Below are 17667 nucleotides of genomic sequence, written 5' to 3'. Positions count from 1 at the left end.
ACGCCTACTATTTTTATACACTTATTTAATTTTAGTTCTAGCTTATTTCTACGAATCATCTCTAACACCCTACGCAACACTTCAATATTCTCCTCAATTGTTTCTGTGGCCATTAGTAAATCGTTCATGTACACTATAACTTCACAGTTCATCATAAAACAACGAAAAATGTCACTTACATATCTCATAGATACATTCGGGCTATTACAATACCCAAATGGCATACGGTTGTATTCATATTCTCCCTGTGCACACCCCAAGCTAGTGTATCTTCTACTAGTCCCAGCCACCACCACATGAAAGAAAGCGTTCTCCAGATCTAGCTTCGTAAAATACCTCTTAGACTTCGGTGAGTCCAAGCAATCATCTATTCTTGGACTGGGGTAAGGATCGCGCACCACCCGTTTTCAGTCTCCAAATATTCCTCTCTTGCCAGATCTCCTACTGTCGCGACCACTCCATAGCCATGCATTTCAAACGCAGTCTCTGGCTCTTCCCGTTTTTCAGTCTCCAATCTTCTGCTGTCGCTATCGCTCCATAGCCATGCATTTCGAATGCAGTCTCTTTTTTTTCCGGCTTTTCACTCTCCAAATATTCCTTTTCTACCAGATCTCCTGCTGTCGCTACGACTCCATAGTCATGCATTTCGAATGCAGTCTCTGGTTCCTCCGGTTTTCCACTCTCCAGGTCTTCTACTGTCGCTACCACTTCGTAGTCATTTTCACCTGATATATTTATTTTTGCTCCGTCTGTGGTAATCTCACCATCAATCGCCAATATTTCGTTAACTCGAAATGTAGTGCTGTCAGGCGCCACCTGCGCCGTACCCCGGACATTTTTGCAGAATCTCTGCTGATGCTCCTTTGAGCCACAGTCATAGCACGCCACTCCATCGTTCTTAGGTTTGATACACCTGGATGCCATATGTCCCACTCCACCACAATTAAAACACCTCACCGTAGGATATGTGCCTTGTGTTTCCACTCTAGGAAACACTGTTGGCTGTACCCTCGTAGGCGGCATCATATTGCATCCTCGTTCCTCCGCTGTCAACTCGTTCATTACACCTAACAGAGTTGCTAAATCCTTAAATTGGCTCATTTTGGCTTGAGCCTGGAGTGGCGGGTTGTCGAAGCCGTCTATCATATAAGCCAGCAAATCGGACTCCATAAAGCCCAACCTATTTCCTAGCGCCATCTTCTCCTGAAAGTATGCGCTAAACGGTTCCTGCTTTCGCCACCTCCGAGACTCAAACCGCTTCATTCTAGTCAGCCTGTCTCCATTTTTGAAAAACGCTATTAGCACCCTCTTCAACTCATCGTATGAATATGTTGCATACTCTGCCTTACTGTCGTACAATTGTCTCGCCCGCCCCGACAGCTTCGATATTATCAGCACCGCCATCTTTCGCACCTCGTATGCATCCCGGACGGCTTCAACACCGTTCTCGATGCTCGGACGGCTTCAATCGTTCGCCACGACTCGATCGCATCGCGAACGATCTTATCGTCGCCAACTCGCTGCTCGAGATGCTCTCGTTTTTGTCGCCTTCTAATAAGAATCAAGTCCGTCAGTTAGCACTTAGGCTTCGGGCACCCAACTCTCAGCACCACCACCAGTAACCATCTCCTCTTATTTTTTTCAATCTCCGCTTAATTTCGCTCCAGTTTTAATTACACACATCGCAGCTCCGCGACTCGCCAACGTCAATATTACGCTCTGCTTTTGATATTTTCTCTCCACTCTGTTTTTATTTTGGTACCCACGTGTTAACCTCACTTTAGCACACAACACAACACACAAACACACACAAAACTACAAAACTTACAAAATAACATCCGCACTTGTACGATAGCGAAGCACACCTTGCTTTCTATCGCACCCCGTAATTATAATCCGCCTGACTAATAACACGGGCACTCCAAACAAAAAGATTATTGAAATCGCCTATTTCAATAATCCACACCAATAATGTTCTCTAATAAAATTCTCCACGTTTTGATCCAATCCCACTTCTGAGCTTTAAGCTAGCTTTACTCTAGCATTAATTAATTAATAAAACACCTTTTACTTCATACAAATACATTTAATAATTCACCAAATTAACACAACGCCGAACTGTTCAACACTCTAGTTACCGCCAGACTCCGACTCGCACACAGATACATACTTCTGTTCCGTAAGGGATCAGACACTCTACATATGACACACCATAGAGCACATACACGTCAGGATAAACACTCTTGGCCGTTATATTCAAATGACAGACATACAATATTATAATATATATATATACATTTCTATACTTTTTGTGCTTAGCTGAATGTGAATGGCATCTTTTGTAATAATGTATGTAAATATTATGTGAAAAATAAATGCTTTTTAAAATTTAATTTCATTGGTTTTAAATTTTGAATTCAAACGGTCTAAATATTCGTGCATTTCTATAGTATTTTTTGTACGCACCCGTTCTACGGTCGACGCGCGCGCACCAAGGGAGTGCAGCTCGAACTAACCCCGGCAAGTTGACACGCAGCAGTTAACGTGGCAACGAAATATGCCCCGAGAGAGCGATCTATATACTCTTCTTTTATCTATGACTTGAACATAAACTTGAGCCGTCTGTGGGCACCATGGGGAGTTATCTCCGAACTACTATTTTTAGCGAAAAAAAGATGTCGCTACTAGTTTCAATAAACGTCAAAATTACTCGCTTAGATTTTCTCGCCATCGCCATTTTGTATTAAAGTTTGTGGTTCGATGTTGTTGCTTCTGTAATTCATTGTATTAAAGTAAGCATTTATGTGATATTTAATATGGAAAAATGTAACGCACCAACTTGTGGTAACTTCAGAAATAATATAAAAATGCAAGTGAACAAATTAGAAATGTCCAATTATATTTCACAGAATAGTTCTCATGTCTATAATGACCAGGAGAACACTCTGCATCTCCAGTGGAAAAGGTAATAATAATTCTGAATATTTTAATACTATATGCTATTACGACTTGATATTATATTACAACATGTTATGTTTATTAGATGTTCTTGGGGATACAAATTGCAGCAGAATCTAGTGACTAAGGATAGGAGTGTCTTCATTCCGAGGGCATGTAAAATGTATAGCACATCCATTATATGTTGAGGGAGTTAAGACGGATAGACAAACAATGCAATAATTTAAGGTATAAATTGCAATTTTTAACATTCCAGTCGAAAGGACTGCTGCACTGTTCTATTGACACAATCGAATCATAAGAATTTCAAGATATTGTAGAATGCATTTTTATTAATGATTGATTGAAAGCAAAATAACTATCAAATGCAAAGTTAATGTTAAAGAAGCATGACTCATGAATGAATTTTAATTCTTGGAATTTAGTTTTCTATCAATTTTGATATCAATATATATATTTTATGTCTGTAGGATTTAACTTTTTAAATTTGTTCATTATTTGTCATTTCTTCTAATTATACTATTCCATTATCTTTAGTATATACTCTATATACTACATACTTAGACTCTATACTTTTTTCTTCTCTTTTGAATATATTAATATTAGTCATTAAGAAATTAATATTAGTCAGTTTGTGTAAATTCATTATACTTATGAAAACTTTTACAATATTTCTGTCTAGTTGTTATATATTATTGATCATTAAGTAATTCATATTGATCGTTACTTTTAAGTTTAACATTTTATTGTAAATGCTTCTACACAATCTTTGTCTAGTTGTTAATTATTATTGATCATTAAGTAATTCATATTGATCGTTATTTTTAAGTTTAACATTTTATTGTAAATGCTTCTACATAATCTCTGTGTAGTTGCTATATATTAATTCATATTGATTGTTCCTTGTAAATTTATCATACCATTGTGAATACTTTTTTTAGTTACTTATAATTGTAAAATTATAATACTTATTATTATGTATATATTGATTATTACATTTATAAAAATTTTAATTGTTATGTAAAAATGTTTGTGATATATTTGAAAATATATTTTGTACTTCGTATGTTTTTTTTTCTCATTTCCAATATAAGAAATTATTTAGGTTTTCTTATTTTGAATTACGTATGCGAACCATATCTAGGAATAATACCAGCGGTTGATTCATATACTGAACAAGTGCTGCCTTCTTCAGATCGCTAAAAATATTAAAATGACGGTAATGTCAAATGGCCTCAGATAGCGATCTATTTATGTTTACTTATCTATGGTAATGTCAAATGGCCTCAAATAGCGATCTATTTATGTTTACTTATCTATGGTGGGCACTGTGAAAATACGCCTGGTTGCGCATCCATTCAGTTGCACATGCATACAGTTACACGTCTGCGGCCGGCTTTACTGTTTGACGTATAGATAAGGTTAATATTAGGATGTCAATTAATCTTAAACTAATCTGTTGAAATGCGGTATAAATGAAGAGATTTTATTCAATTTTGTAATGTAGTTTCGAGCTACAAACATGCTTTTGATTGATATTCGAAGTGGATAAAACATAGTTTTAATTTCACCAGTACTTGTTTCTTCCTTAAAAATAGGTTTCTACACTTGGGAATACTTGAACAATTTTTTTTAAACAAAGGAATAAAAAGCATAATTGAGATGAACTCTTTATTAAAACAAAATTTACAATGACAGATAATTTTCAAATGACAGATGAATATTACCCATATGTCAAATGGATGGTTGTCAAGTTGGAACAGATTATGTGTTATTCTTTTAATTTTAAAATTTAATTATTTATATATTTTTAAATGTTAATAAGAATGCTTATTTTGATTTTATATGAGGTTTTTATTTAATTCTCAAGCGTTGCTCACTGCCTAAGTATTTATATTCTTTTATCAACAGCTTGAAATAATACTATTATTATTGATTAAGGCTTGATTATGAAAAAATAAATAAATAATTTTGTTTCAAACGCTGTGCTGTGCAAGTACTTATTGGTTCAATGTGAATAATGTGTTACCAAAACATTTTATGAATTATATTATTATTGCATATAGGTTATTCAAATTGAGATCCTAAATTTGGAATTCATCGAAGGGGGACACCATAGACATTTTCTGTCTAATCACTTATTGCAAGTTATAATAGACAGCGATATGAATAAGAAAATTGGATTATAACACAGATAGTAATTTTAGAAATCATATTCATAAAAATCTCAATTATGTGTACATACAAGTACAAGATCTTCGGAAACAAAGTTGTTTGAAAATTGCTTATAAAGCTCACATTATATTATTTGACATCCACATAAGTACTGTTTAAATAGATATGGAAGTAATCATTTCGAATATATACAGTACAATCTATTTACATTAAAAATTTTTCATTACAATTGTGATTAATGTGTTACCAAAATGTTTTATGAATTATATTATTATTGCATTTAGGTTATTTAAATTGAGATGCTAAATTTGGAATTCATCGAAGGGGACACCATAGACCATTAGAAATCATATTCATAAAAATCTCAATCATTTGTACATACAAGTACAAGATCTTCGGAAACAAAGTTGTTTGAAAAGCTTATAAAGCTCACATTATGTTATGTGACATCAACATAAGTACAGTTTAAATAGATATGGAAGAAGTCATTACAAATATTTACAGTACAATCTATTTACAATACAAATTCTTCATTACTATATTAGAATGAGTTTTGGGGTCGTTCAAGTATTACGTAAGCACTATAGGGGTGCGGGGGGGTTATTGATTTGCTTATTTTGCTTTTTTTTGGTATGAACTTTTGCTTACTTTTGCTGACAAAGGGGAGGGGGGGGTAAATAATTGTAGTAAATCTGCTTACGTAATACTTGAACGATCCCTTTGTAGTTATATGGTCCATGACATTTATATTTTTAGGGTTTGACAAATGTCACAGTTTACAGAAAGCAACAAATATGACAGAAAAATGGAAGGTATCAGCAATACAACTTACATTATATTACATTATTTCATCATCCAAATAGGCCTTCTAATGCATAGAAAGAACTTTTTCCACCATTACAATTTGCAATGAAAAAATTAAAATAGGTAAACATATTCAACATGGTAATAATAATTATTTTACAGATTTTTCCTTATGTTGTTCAGATACTAATGCTGTTATCAACATTACTTCCTGAGCATACTATATACAAGTCATGGTAATAACAAAGATGCCACTAATTTGGATACAAGGTTGCAAAAGAGGAAAATCAAAATAAACAAAACAAGCAAATTCATAAGGAAGAAATGTCTGTTTTATATAGCTATATAACAATTCGGGGTAAAACGTTAAAATGGCTGTACGAACTGGGCCAGTCTTAGTTGCATAATTTTATATTCATTAGTATTTATAAAACATTTTCTAGATTATGTCATTATTTTATTTAGATTATTTAAATTAAAAACCTAAATTTGGAATGGATCAAAGGGGACATTTTGTCGAATAACTTATTCCAGATAACAGACCACTACTTAAATAAGAAAATTCGGTTGATAATATAACTTTGGAACACACACATGTAAAAATGTCATTGCACAAAATTACAAGTTCTTTGAATAAGTATAGCAGAAAAATGATTCACTGATGTCCTACAATTTTGAAAAAATTCCTTCCAAACGATATGTCAAAATTATGCATTTAGACACAGTCAGGTATCGTTCATGTTTTATTAAATCACTCTACAAATTGAAAAAGATGAAAAACTTCAATAATCATTGGATAATGCAATGTAAATATAATACACACTGATGATTATTTTCCACTAATTTTGAAGAATAGAAAGTAAACTGAAAAAAATTTCTATGATTTTATTGAAGAATGGATAGTAATATATGAAGATTCACTGGGTTAATAAGATCCACCACCAATATCTCAAAAACCAGTAAAGTTTAGCATTGTTCAACAACAATATTTGAAAGTACAGGGGAAAAGATGTAGAACCAGCTATAACCTTGATTCTTATGACTTTGCTATCGGGAGATAAACATTAATTTTTGAAAATCCATAACAAAAGTATTTCCTTTTGTTGTTAGTTTTTTGGGTTGTGAGCACTGTGATTTAGTTCACGAGACCTTAATATAAATTTTAACTATACTCTATTTTATTGTTTTATGAAATGTAATGTTAATTTTGAGTGAGATTCAACAGTTTTCTTTATATAACCACTTTAAAAACTCACATCTGTGTGGGGCAAAAATGAACAACTGAACACTGACCGCGGCTAAAGACTAAAAAAAACTTGGATTGAATTATACCATTTTTTGTAGAAAGTGTAAACTTCCAGTTTGATTGTATTAACAAAGTATGGACAAACTTTGTATGAATATTGTTATTATGAATTACATAATTTATTATTATACAAGTAGACTTTGGAGTTTATTGTGTTTATAATACCTCATTGTCTATACCATTCAATCTACACATCCTTACACTCCTAAAATAAAGTATTCTTTTTTTTATTCTTTAGAAATTGTTTAGAAATACCTTATACTTAGCAAAACAACGTTTGCCGGGTCAGCTAGTAATCAATAAAAGTTGATCAATGATTTGAAACTTTTAATAGAATTTCGAACCATATTAAATCATTCTATCTTAAATAATTTATTTTGAAATATTTTGAAAATTCTGAACTTCTTTTCAAAGCAATCGTACTGCTTTAACTGCATAAAGACAAAATATCAAAGCGCGTAAGCGCCGCGTCGCCGTCTAACGCGTAAACATTGGTACGGAACTCATAGGAATGTAAACAAAATTTATACTTATTGTTAAAATCTCTATAAAATATCTGATAATTTGATGTGCATATGTCTGATGTTCATTTTTGACCGCCAAATGGCTCATTTTTTTACTTTTTTTACTAGATCTCCGAAGTCGTTGGACCTGCCTTTCAAAAAATTTGAACAGTTCTTCATTTAGTCAATACAAATAAAATGTTTTTTGAATTATTCAAATCGGACTCTCCGTTCTCTTAAAAACTGAGTTATCGCTTTCAGCACTTTTTGCCCCGTATCTTCGGAACGGCTAGACCTGCCTTCACCGAAAACTAATCAGTACGTCTCCTTATCAATACAATCGAATGTCTTTTGAATTATTCAAATCGGTTGATCCGTGTTCCCAAAATCGTCGACGAAAATTTATCCGAACGTACTTGCGTACACGCACACACACACACACACACACACATCATTTTTTCTAAGTTATGTCAAAATGTTCAGAAACCTTATTTCTTTAAAAGTTAAAATTATTTCAACTGAATAAGTGAGCTTTAGAACTTAAGCAAGAATTAAAATTAAATCTGAAGTATTTTCGATATACATAAAAATTTTTTTTTAAAAGTCTAAAAAAATGAAACAAAATTTTATTTTTTCCAAAAGCAAATATTTTGTTGAAACAAGCAGAAAGTTCTTTGAATCATTCAACCGGACGCTTAGTTCTCTCAAAAACTGCGATTTTTGCGCATTTAGCTCTGTATATTTGAAATGGCTTTTGCCAAAAACTATTCCTCTTCACCAAATCATTACAAATTGAATGTTTTTTAGATTATTTAAATCGGATACTCCAAAACCTCTCTCAAAAACGATTTGTATTTTAGGTTTCAATTCATTAATGGTTATTTTTCACTAATTTTGAATAATAAACTGACAAAATTTGCTATGAATTTATCGAAGAATAGATAGTAATATATAAAGGTCCGGGGTAAAAATGGTCCACCACCGATATCTCAAAAACCAGTAAAGGTAAGCATTGTTCAACAACAATATTTGAAAGTAGAGCGAAACAGATGTATAACCAGCCGTTACCTTGATTCTTACGACATTGCTATTGAGAGATAAACGGTAGTCTTTGAAAATCCATATCAAAAGTATTTCTTTTGCTGTTAGTTTTTTGGGTTGCAAGCACTGTGATTTAGTTCATGAGATAATACCTTAATATAAATTTTGACTATACGCAATTTAATTATTTAAATTAAACAAGAAAAAAAAACTTTTGAAAATCAACACATTTCTACAATGATGAAATAGCTGGCAGTTTTTACTAAACATAGTCAGATAATTGTTCTTTGATATGTGTTATTTGTTGTGATAAAATTGCTTGGTTTACACAATATAATTTTCATTTGCTCAAAGTCAAATTAGAGCTTTGTGCCCCGCCCTACCCTCCATATATAATTTTTATTAAATTTACTTTATTTTATGAAATGTTACTTAAAACTTTTGATAAAGCAGATCAAAGATGAAACACTTCCCAGACAGCACAAGACATGCCAGGGAATGTCCCACTTGTCCTCACAATCTCCTAATATCGCGATATCCTATGAATATCCTATGAATATGCAACGGGACGTCTCAAAACCAAAGGACTCGAGCAGGTATAACGAACGGTTCACGACATGTCGATCTCATACGCGCACGGCTTGAGACCTCTAAACGTATATGTTTGTCCCTTTCTCTTCGCCGTCGCGTCGGCTGTAGGCTGTAGGCATGGAGCGTCCTTTAAGGTTTACGCGTTATCAATAGACGCTATATGTCATAGTTTTTGAGTAATTGAGTAATAATAGTGGAAATTTTATTTGTTTTATATAATTATATGAGCGTGTGTTATAAATAATTAATATTATTTATCAAAATACTCTAAAATTGAGTAATAATAGTGGAAATGTTATGTGGTCTATATAATTATATGTTCGCGTGTGTTATAAATATTGCAGCAACATATTGAAAGGGGGGGCAGATATAAACGATGGTAATTAAAGCTTTATGTATACTGTTATTTGAAATACTATGTTACTAGTACAAATAGAATTTTTAATTTAATGCTGACATTTCTACCCTGCCAGCTTATCCAGCAGCCATGCCTAATTTTGCATCAAATGCTGTGTTTGAAAGAGAATTAACAAAGAAGAAATGCTCTCCACTATGTTTGTTGGAGGAGCTTCAACTTATGGAGGCTATTCTTCTGAGCAAAGATATCAAAATACAATTGGTAATCAAAAGTTTATATAGATTTATTTTTATTTGTTAACTTTATCATATACTAAACAAACTTTCTCTTTATATTCTGTATTTAGCCATCAGAGTCCATCTATGAAATCCATTTTTGATGATGGTTTGGACAAAGAATTTTGCTAGGGACGAGGAAAGGGCAAAAATAAATTTTGTGATCTAGTGCCTTGCGATGTCATCACAGGTAATTTATATATCTTATACTTATGATGTGTTGTAAATTATGAATTAAACTAATATATAATTAATTCCAGGAATTGCTTTGAAAAATTTGCCGCATGAGACATAGTTTACTGTTTCAGAGGCTGCAAAAAGCTGGCTGCGACGTGCCAATAAATATTATACAAGGTATTTTTGTGAGATGTGTACTATATGTTTTTCCTATTTACAAAAAAATCATGATAATTGACTGGTTAGTTGTATCAATGTTAGTGCAAAATTTGTGCTGAGTACACATTTTTAGATGTAAAAAACCAAGTTTAATATTCACTCGTAATGACATCAAATTGTGTCGATATATTTGGAATTAGAGATTATTTTATAAATCTCTGTCTATTTTGATTCATGTATCGCTCTAAAGAACTTACTCATATATATACATATATATGCATTTATTCATTTGTTTTCTATTTCAGGAGAGAAAATCAACCATGAACTAGGATTGAATGCCGAATTAATTATATTTTTAATATTGTAAATAAGTTATTTTGAGTTAAAGTTGTATATATTAAATTTTGTTATAAAATTATCTCAGGATTTTGTTATTTTGTAATAAAAGTTTACTTTGTGAAATTGTGTTCTTTTTATTTTATTTTTAATCCAAATTTATTTTTCATCTAAAAAGTAAAAAACAATTCCATAATTATATCCTATTCATGTCCGGAATATCCCGCGCGGGATATCCTACAGAACGTCCATAGGTGCGACATATTAACATGTTTCGGATAAGATCAGGATAAGCGGGATATCCGTAAGGCTATCGCAGGGACAATGAATGTCCGCGCGTGGATATCCTGTGGACGTTTTCCAGGATGTCTTGTGTTGTCTGGGTTATTATATTTTCGCAGAAATTTAAAATTTTTGTATATGCTCAGGATCAGTATTTTTAATTCCCGTTATACATTAAATCCAGAATTCAAAAAGGATCTGAAAAACTTGAAACGTAATCAGTATCCGATTAACTGGAGTTCGTAATTACTATATAAGTCGAAAGACCATGGATTAAAGCTAATAAAACTTTCAGTCCTATTGCATTGACAAGATATGATCAAACTAATATTGTTAATATAAATTATATAATATATATAGTTATTATTATATATATATATAATTATTATTATATTTGGAGTTTATTGTTTTTATATTACCTCATTGTCTATAGCATTCAAACAATACATCCTTCTTACACATTGAAAATAAATTATTATATTTTGATTCCTTAGAAATTGTTTAGAAACGCCTTACTTAGCAATATAAAACTTACAATGTTAGTAATATAAAATCATGTTTCATTGGAATGTTTAAAATGCAACAGTACGATGCTAGATGGCTTTGAATACCTCAATTTAATTTGAACAAATTTAATCTCTAATATCTAGCTTAATATTGCACTTAGAACACGTCATAAAAACGGATTTGTTAAGATACTATTTGTTATAATTTTGTTCTTCACAAGATTTTCGTTAAAAAGTATTTTTGTAGATGGTACTTCTTCGAGTTTTAAAACTAGTGGTGTGTGGCATCGTGCCTTAAGGCAAATTGCTTGAACTTATTAAATGCTTTCAAATAGATTATCATAAATATTGTAACATTGTCTAATATTTATAAAAGAATTATTAAACTGAATTACAAAATTAAAATTTGAACAATTGTTTTCCGAAAGCAATTATTTTGTTAAAAACAAGCAGAAATTTCTTTGAATCATTCAAATCGGATGCTTAGTGCTTAGTTCTCTCAAAAACAGCCATTTTTTGAACATTTAGCTCTGTATCCATAGATAAAAGAAGAGTCTTCAAAATGGCTAACCTGCCTTTGACAAAACCTAACAACTTCTTCTCCCAATCATTGTGAAGAATCATTTACAAAGTGAATGTTTTCTGCACTCTTTGCTCTGTATCTCCGTAACGGCTGGACCTGCTTTTGCCAAAACTAATCAGCACATCTCCCTATCAATAGGAATCGAATGTTTTTTGAACCATTCTAATCGGTTAATCCGTGCGCCCGAAAGAGGAGACAAAATAATGCGGACATACAAAACACACACACACCATTTTATCTGATTGTGAGGTACGCCAAAATGTTCAGAAACCTTCAAAACGAGATATGCAAACATTTTCATTTTCGATTTTCGGTCCATTACTATAACTTACCTACGGGAAGTTAATAATATCGCAACATTCTTGTATTGCTGATGAATTAGCATGGAACTGACCAACACATAAGCGATAATATTCAAATTTTCAAATCATGAAAAATTGGAATATTTGTAATCTTATTTTGTCATTAAGGCAGTATGGTTATGAAAGGATGAAATCAGCAATAGAGAGACGTATAGCGATGAAGAAATAATTAGCGTTATATCTGATAATGATGATTAATTTATGTTGATATATATTTATTGTAATAGTTTAAGCCAATTTTGACCAGAATTAACTTCCGTTATAGAAATCACAAAAAATCGAAAATGAAAATTTTTGCATATCTTTACGTTTCATAGGTTTCTGAACATTTTGGCATACATTAGAAAAAATGTATGTATGCGTGTGTGTGTGTTTATGTGTGTGCGTGTGCGTGTGTGTGCGGATACAAATTTTTGTCGACGATTTCGGAAACACGGTTCAACCGATTTCAATTATTCAGAAAGCATTCGATTTCTATTGATAAGGAGACAAAATTTCAGAATTTCCAAAATATTTCAAAAAAGAAAACTTTTTTTCAAAAAAAGTAAATTTTTGTCAAAATTTTAAAATTTCTTAAAAAACTAATTTTTTCAAAGCGTTCGATTTCTATTGATAAGGTGACACGATTTCAGAATTTCCAAAATATTTAAAAAAAGAAAACTTTTTTTCAAAAAGTCTTTTTTTTTCAAAAAAAGTAACTTTTTGTCAAAATTTTAAAATTTCTTAAAAAACTAATTTTTTCAAAAAATTTAATCTTATCAAAAAAAATATTGTTGGAAGTTCCAGCAATTTTCCATAAGGCACGATGCCATGCACCACTAGTTTCTATTTTTATATAATGTAATTTGCATCGATGTCGTAAGTTTTCATGTAATGCCTATTATTCGCCGTCTCGCTAAAAATCTTTCAACTCGTCTGGCAAGGGCTTATGCTAGCCAGAATGCATATACCTTTTTACAATCGCTTCTTAGACAAACACATATATAAATTTTAACCTTAAAGGACAAAGTTTATTTTAGAGTATATATTTGGAGTCTGGCAGGTACTTGTGCAGATTGAAATCGTCTGGCAATTTGATTTTTGAACTTCTCAATGAATAAATTACATAGTATAAAAATTTCAAGCTTACAGGAACAAGTTCAATGTACGGTAATATTTTAAAGTTTCAAACTCCTGGACTACCATCATACGCAGGGCTGAAACGTTAAGAATCACTAGACAAAAATGTTTAGTCTTACAGTCTTTACAACACCGTGATTCAAAAGGTTTACTAGCTCTTAGATTACCGAACAATAGCGAGTCCTTCCAAATGATTCCGAACCTCATCGAACGTTCTAATATCCTTCGAGCGTTTTTATTTGCTATAAAGGCACATTTTTGAAAAACAAAATTTTGAAAAAATGCGGGACTATCGGGTCTTCCGGACTGTTGATGCCGGACTCAAAGCATATTATCTAATATTTTTTATACATATTAACAACTATGGGCACACAGATTTCAATTTTTAATAATATGAATTGGACAATATTTGTGTTAATAACCATAATAATATCAATCAGTTGGCATATTTCAAGTAAATAATATAACTGATACCCAAACACCTAATTAGTAAAAATGAATTAATTTCGCAAAAGCTCTAGGTAGTACTTAAAAGCTCATAAATTCCAAAAAACGTGAGATAATTTTTTTCAGGACAGTTAGGGTCAATACTACCACCCCGTTTCCGCTTGACGTCAAGATCTGGGACACCCTGTATATATGTCTATTCGAAAATATTTACACAATTTTAACAATGTAATAACTATTAAAGAGCTTGTCCTGTTAAAAAAACATGTTACGTCAATAAAAAGAGCGTTGATGTACGCATTAATTTAGTATGTTTAATATATAATTGTTTAGTCAATATTTACGAATAATAATAAAAATTTAAGTATTATAATACCAGTATATGTTATTAAAAAAACGTATCACAAAAGTCATGCACGGCAATTAATGTGTTTCGATACGGCAACGCGCACCCACAGCTGCTTTAGCATTATATGCGCGAGTGTTAGTGAATGTTCGTGTCCCCTTAGGCGGGTCCCATAACCCTGGGAATGTGTTGTTCACCATCTTATTGACCGCCCGGACCGGTCGATTCGGCGATATTCGCTGCACTTTGGTAGACTCCGGTAGCGCTCGGCTACAGCTCGCACTTGTTCGATACGGTAGGGAGGTACTTCGTGTGCTACTCGAGGAGGGCATCGTGGATGCGAAAGTGTGTTTGAGATCGCGGCGTCGCTTAAAATTGTAATGTTTTTCTACAGTTATATCAACAAGCATTTTTTATCATATTAAATTGTTGTGCCGGCGTTTTGCGTTTGTTTTTAACTTGTGTGTTACTAGTTTGTTCTATTTATTAGTATAATACTTTGTGATGTTGATTAATGCTAAAATTACAGTAAGAAAGCCCGCGCAATTTTGCTTAATGGGTGCGTTTTTGGGAATTAGTGAATGTGCATGATACTTTTTTAATTGATACAGATTTGGGTGTTGTAGTATATAAATTTAGTATTAATGATCGGTTTGACATTATTATTTTTTTTACCGAAGTGAACCATAGTTTTGCTTAAAACTGATTTATTTATTCATACATTTCAATTTAATAAATTGGGTAATTAATGCGATTAAAATTTAAGTGTATAAGAACTATTTGTGTGTATAAATATCGTGATTTAAATCAAGTGCAATGTCGGAACAGCATCGCGGTTCCTGGAGCGGACGTGAAGATGCAGTTTGGTGGCCTGGCGCAATATCTTCCGCTGATCAACAAACGTTACACCATCAGCATATTTTAAATCAACATCACCAACAGCAATTGGCCGTAGCACAAGTTCAACAGCAATTGCAACAACAACAGCAGCAGCAACAACAGCAGCAGCAAGTTGTTTCTCATAGTAGTACTACGGCCTCATCTGTTGGTGGTCAACAATTATTCTCATACAAAATGGCGAGCAGTTTCCAAAATCCAGCCACAACAAGTGCATCGTCAAATGTGTATGACTATCGTTTGGGTATGGTTTCGAGACCAGGAGATGGTTCCACAGCACAATGGTGGTACCCGGGATCAGTAGATATAGCTATACAACAACAACAACAGAATATACAAGGAGCGCAGGCACCCCAGGCAACGGTATTTCTTAATTTAGTTTTTCTTCATGTTGTAGTTCTAAAACTACTACTTGGACATTTTTATATTTATTCGACATTTTGTTCACAAAAAAACGATATCAGTATTGTTACAATTCGGAAGTAATATTTCATTTATATTCTAAAATTCATAATTATTGCTAGTTAGTAGATTCCTTTGTCCATTTATTAGCCCAAATGATTACATACAGATTAATATAAAAGTTATGACATTATTATGTTCTCATCTTAAAATTGTAGTCGAACTTACAACACAATTTAATAAATTACTAATTTCTCTTTATAATCATACAGCACAATTCCAAAGAAAATGCAATAATAATCATTATTTTCTTTATAATTATTAACTTCCTTAAAGAAATCCGACTGGTTTGTCCTTTTTAGAAACGATTTTTGTCCTTCGACGTTTGATTCTGAATTGCTCTTCTAATGAAACTAAAATTGAAAAAACGTATATATATATATATATATATATATATATATATATATATATATATATATATATATATATAGAATTTTATGATATGAGTGGAACGAATATTAATTGTTTAATATGAACAAAACAGCACTCAGATTTGTTTAACACAACTTTATTTTATGATTACAGACGTTTCGAGACCATGGTGTGTCTCATCTTCAGTGTAATTTCAAAAACAGTTACTTATATATACACATTCTTTAATAATTTATTTAAATTTTATTTAATTTTTGGTATACAAAAAACACCAACTATTCCTTGCAATGCTTGACACCGTACTAAAGAACACATAAACACTTACAGAAATATTCTAAACAAATTTGAAGTACTTATAGATGGAGACAGAGAGGGTATCATTATAATGTAAACAAAAGGAGTGCTATCGCATACAAAATCGATAAAAATGAAAAAACAAATTAATTTATTGAAAAATAAGATAAATGAAAAAATTTATAAATTATTAATGATGTTTATATAAGTGTCATGTAAAATATTTGTGTCGGTTCTTAGATTTATGCTATTGTTAGTCCGAACTATTAACATTGATTCTGCCATGCTCCGTTTAAATAAGTCTTTCTCATGGAATAAAATTTGGGGATTGTCAAAATCAAACTTATGGTTGTTGATATTAGCATGATCCACAAGTGTACTTTTAAATTTTTTGTTATCTATTTTTTCACATTGTAATTCATGTTGCCTGAGTCTCTTTTCTAAGTTCTGGCAGGTCTGGCCAATATAAGAGCAATTACAATCCAAACAATTTAACACTTATATAAACATCATTAATAATTTATAAATTTTTTCATTTATCTTATTCTTTTCAATAAATTAATTTGTTTTTTCATTTTTATCGATTTTTGTATGCGATAGCACTCCTTTTGTTTACATTATAATGATACCCTCTCTGTCTCCATCTATATAAGTACTTCAAATTTGTTTAGAATATTTCTGTAAGTGTTATATGTTTCTTTAGTACGGTGTCAAGCATTGCAAGGAATAGTTGGTGTTTTTTGTATACCAAAAATTAAATAAAATTTAGATAAATTATTAAAGAATGTATAGTATATAAGTAACTGTTTTTGAAATTACACTGAAGATGAGACACACCATGGTCTCGAAACGTCTGTAATCATAAAATAAAGTTGTGTTAAACAAATCTGAGTGCTGTTTTGTTCATATTAAACAATTAATATATATATATATATACGAGGTGTGTTCAAAAAGTACCCGGAATTACTAATAATTAAATTTCGCGGGTCTGGAGTGTCTGATTGTCAAATTTTTTTTTTATTGTGTTGGTATACATGCCCCTAAAGTATGATGAAATTTTCAGCTATATTCACTGTTTACTTTGTCTGTGGTAGTCGCTAAGGTTCGACGTGTTTTTCTGAGCTCGGCGATTTTTACAATGGAAGAATTGAAAAGTCAAAGAATTTGTATTAAATTTTGCGTAAAAAATGAAATAAAGTGTTGCAAAGTGCAAAAATTCACCAGATATGGCTCCGTGTGACTTTTTCCTATTCCCAAAAGTTGAAGAGACCCATGGAAAGGGGACGGCCTGTTTTTTCCTCGATTGAAGAAAAT

The 17667-nt window shown here is 31.8% G+C and overlaps 1 protein-coding gene and 1 long non-coding RNA gene across 2 annotated transcripts in view; both read left to right on the top strand.

The window, feature by feature from the left end:
• Positions 1-10112: 10112 nt before the first annotated feature.
• Positions 10113-10700, top strand: LOC113371661. Its single transcript, XR_003366647.1, has 3 exons — positions 10113-10201; positions 10272-10365; positions 10653-10700. It is a non-coding gene; the product is annotated as an uncharacterized LOC113371661 (long non-coding RNA).
• A 3922-nt stretch (positions 10701-14622) lies between these two features.
• The window catches only part of LOC113370450 (high mobility group protein DSP1-like), a 106868-nt gene continuing 103823 nt past the window's right edge, over positions 14623-17667 (top strand). Inside the window, exon 1 of the mRNA XM_026611118.1 lies at positions 14623-15588. Within this exon, the coding sequence (XP_026466903.1) occupies positions 15145-15588 (444 nt within the window). The 5' untranslated portion in view covers positions 14623-15144. The remainder of the gene's footprint in view (positions 15589-17667) is intronic.

Source organism: Ctenocephalides felis, unplaced genomic scaffold, assembly GCF_003426905.1.
Source record: "Ctenocephalides felis isolate EL2017-DRISC unplaced genomic scaffold, ASM342690v1 CF-g0.4_SCAFFOLD_01492, whole genome shotgun sequence".
Taxonomy (NCBI): domain Eukaryota; kingdom Metazoa; phylum Arthropoda; class Insecta; order Siphonaptera; family Pulicidae; genus Ctenocephalides; species Ctenocephalides felis.
This window is presented reverse-complemented; position numbering and strand designations above follow the sequence as displayed.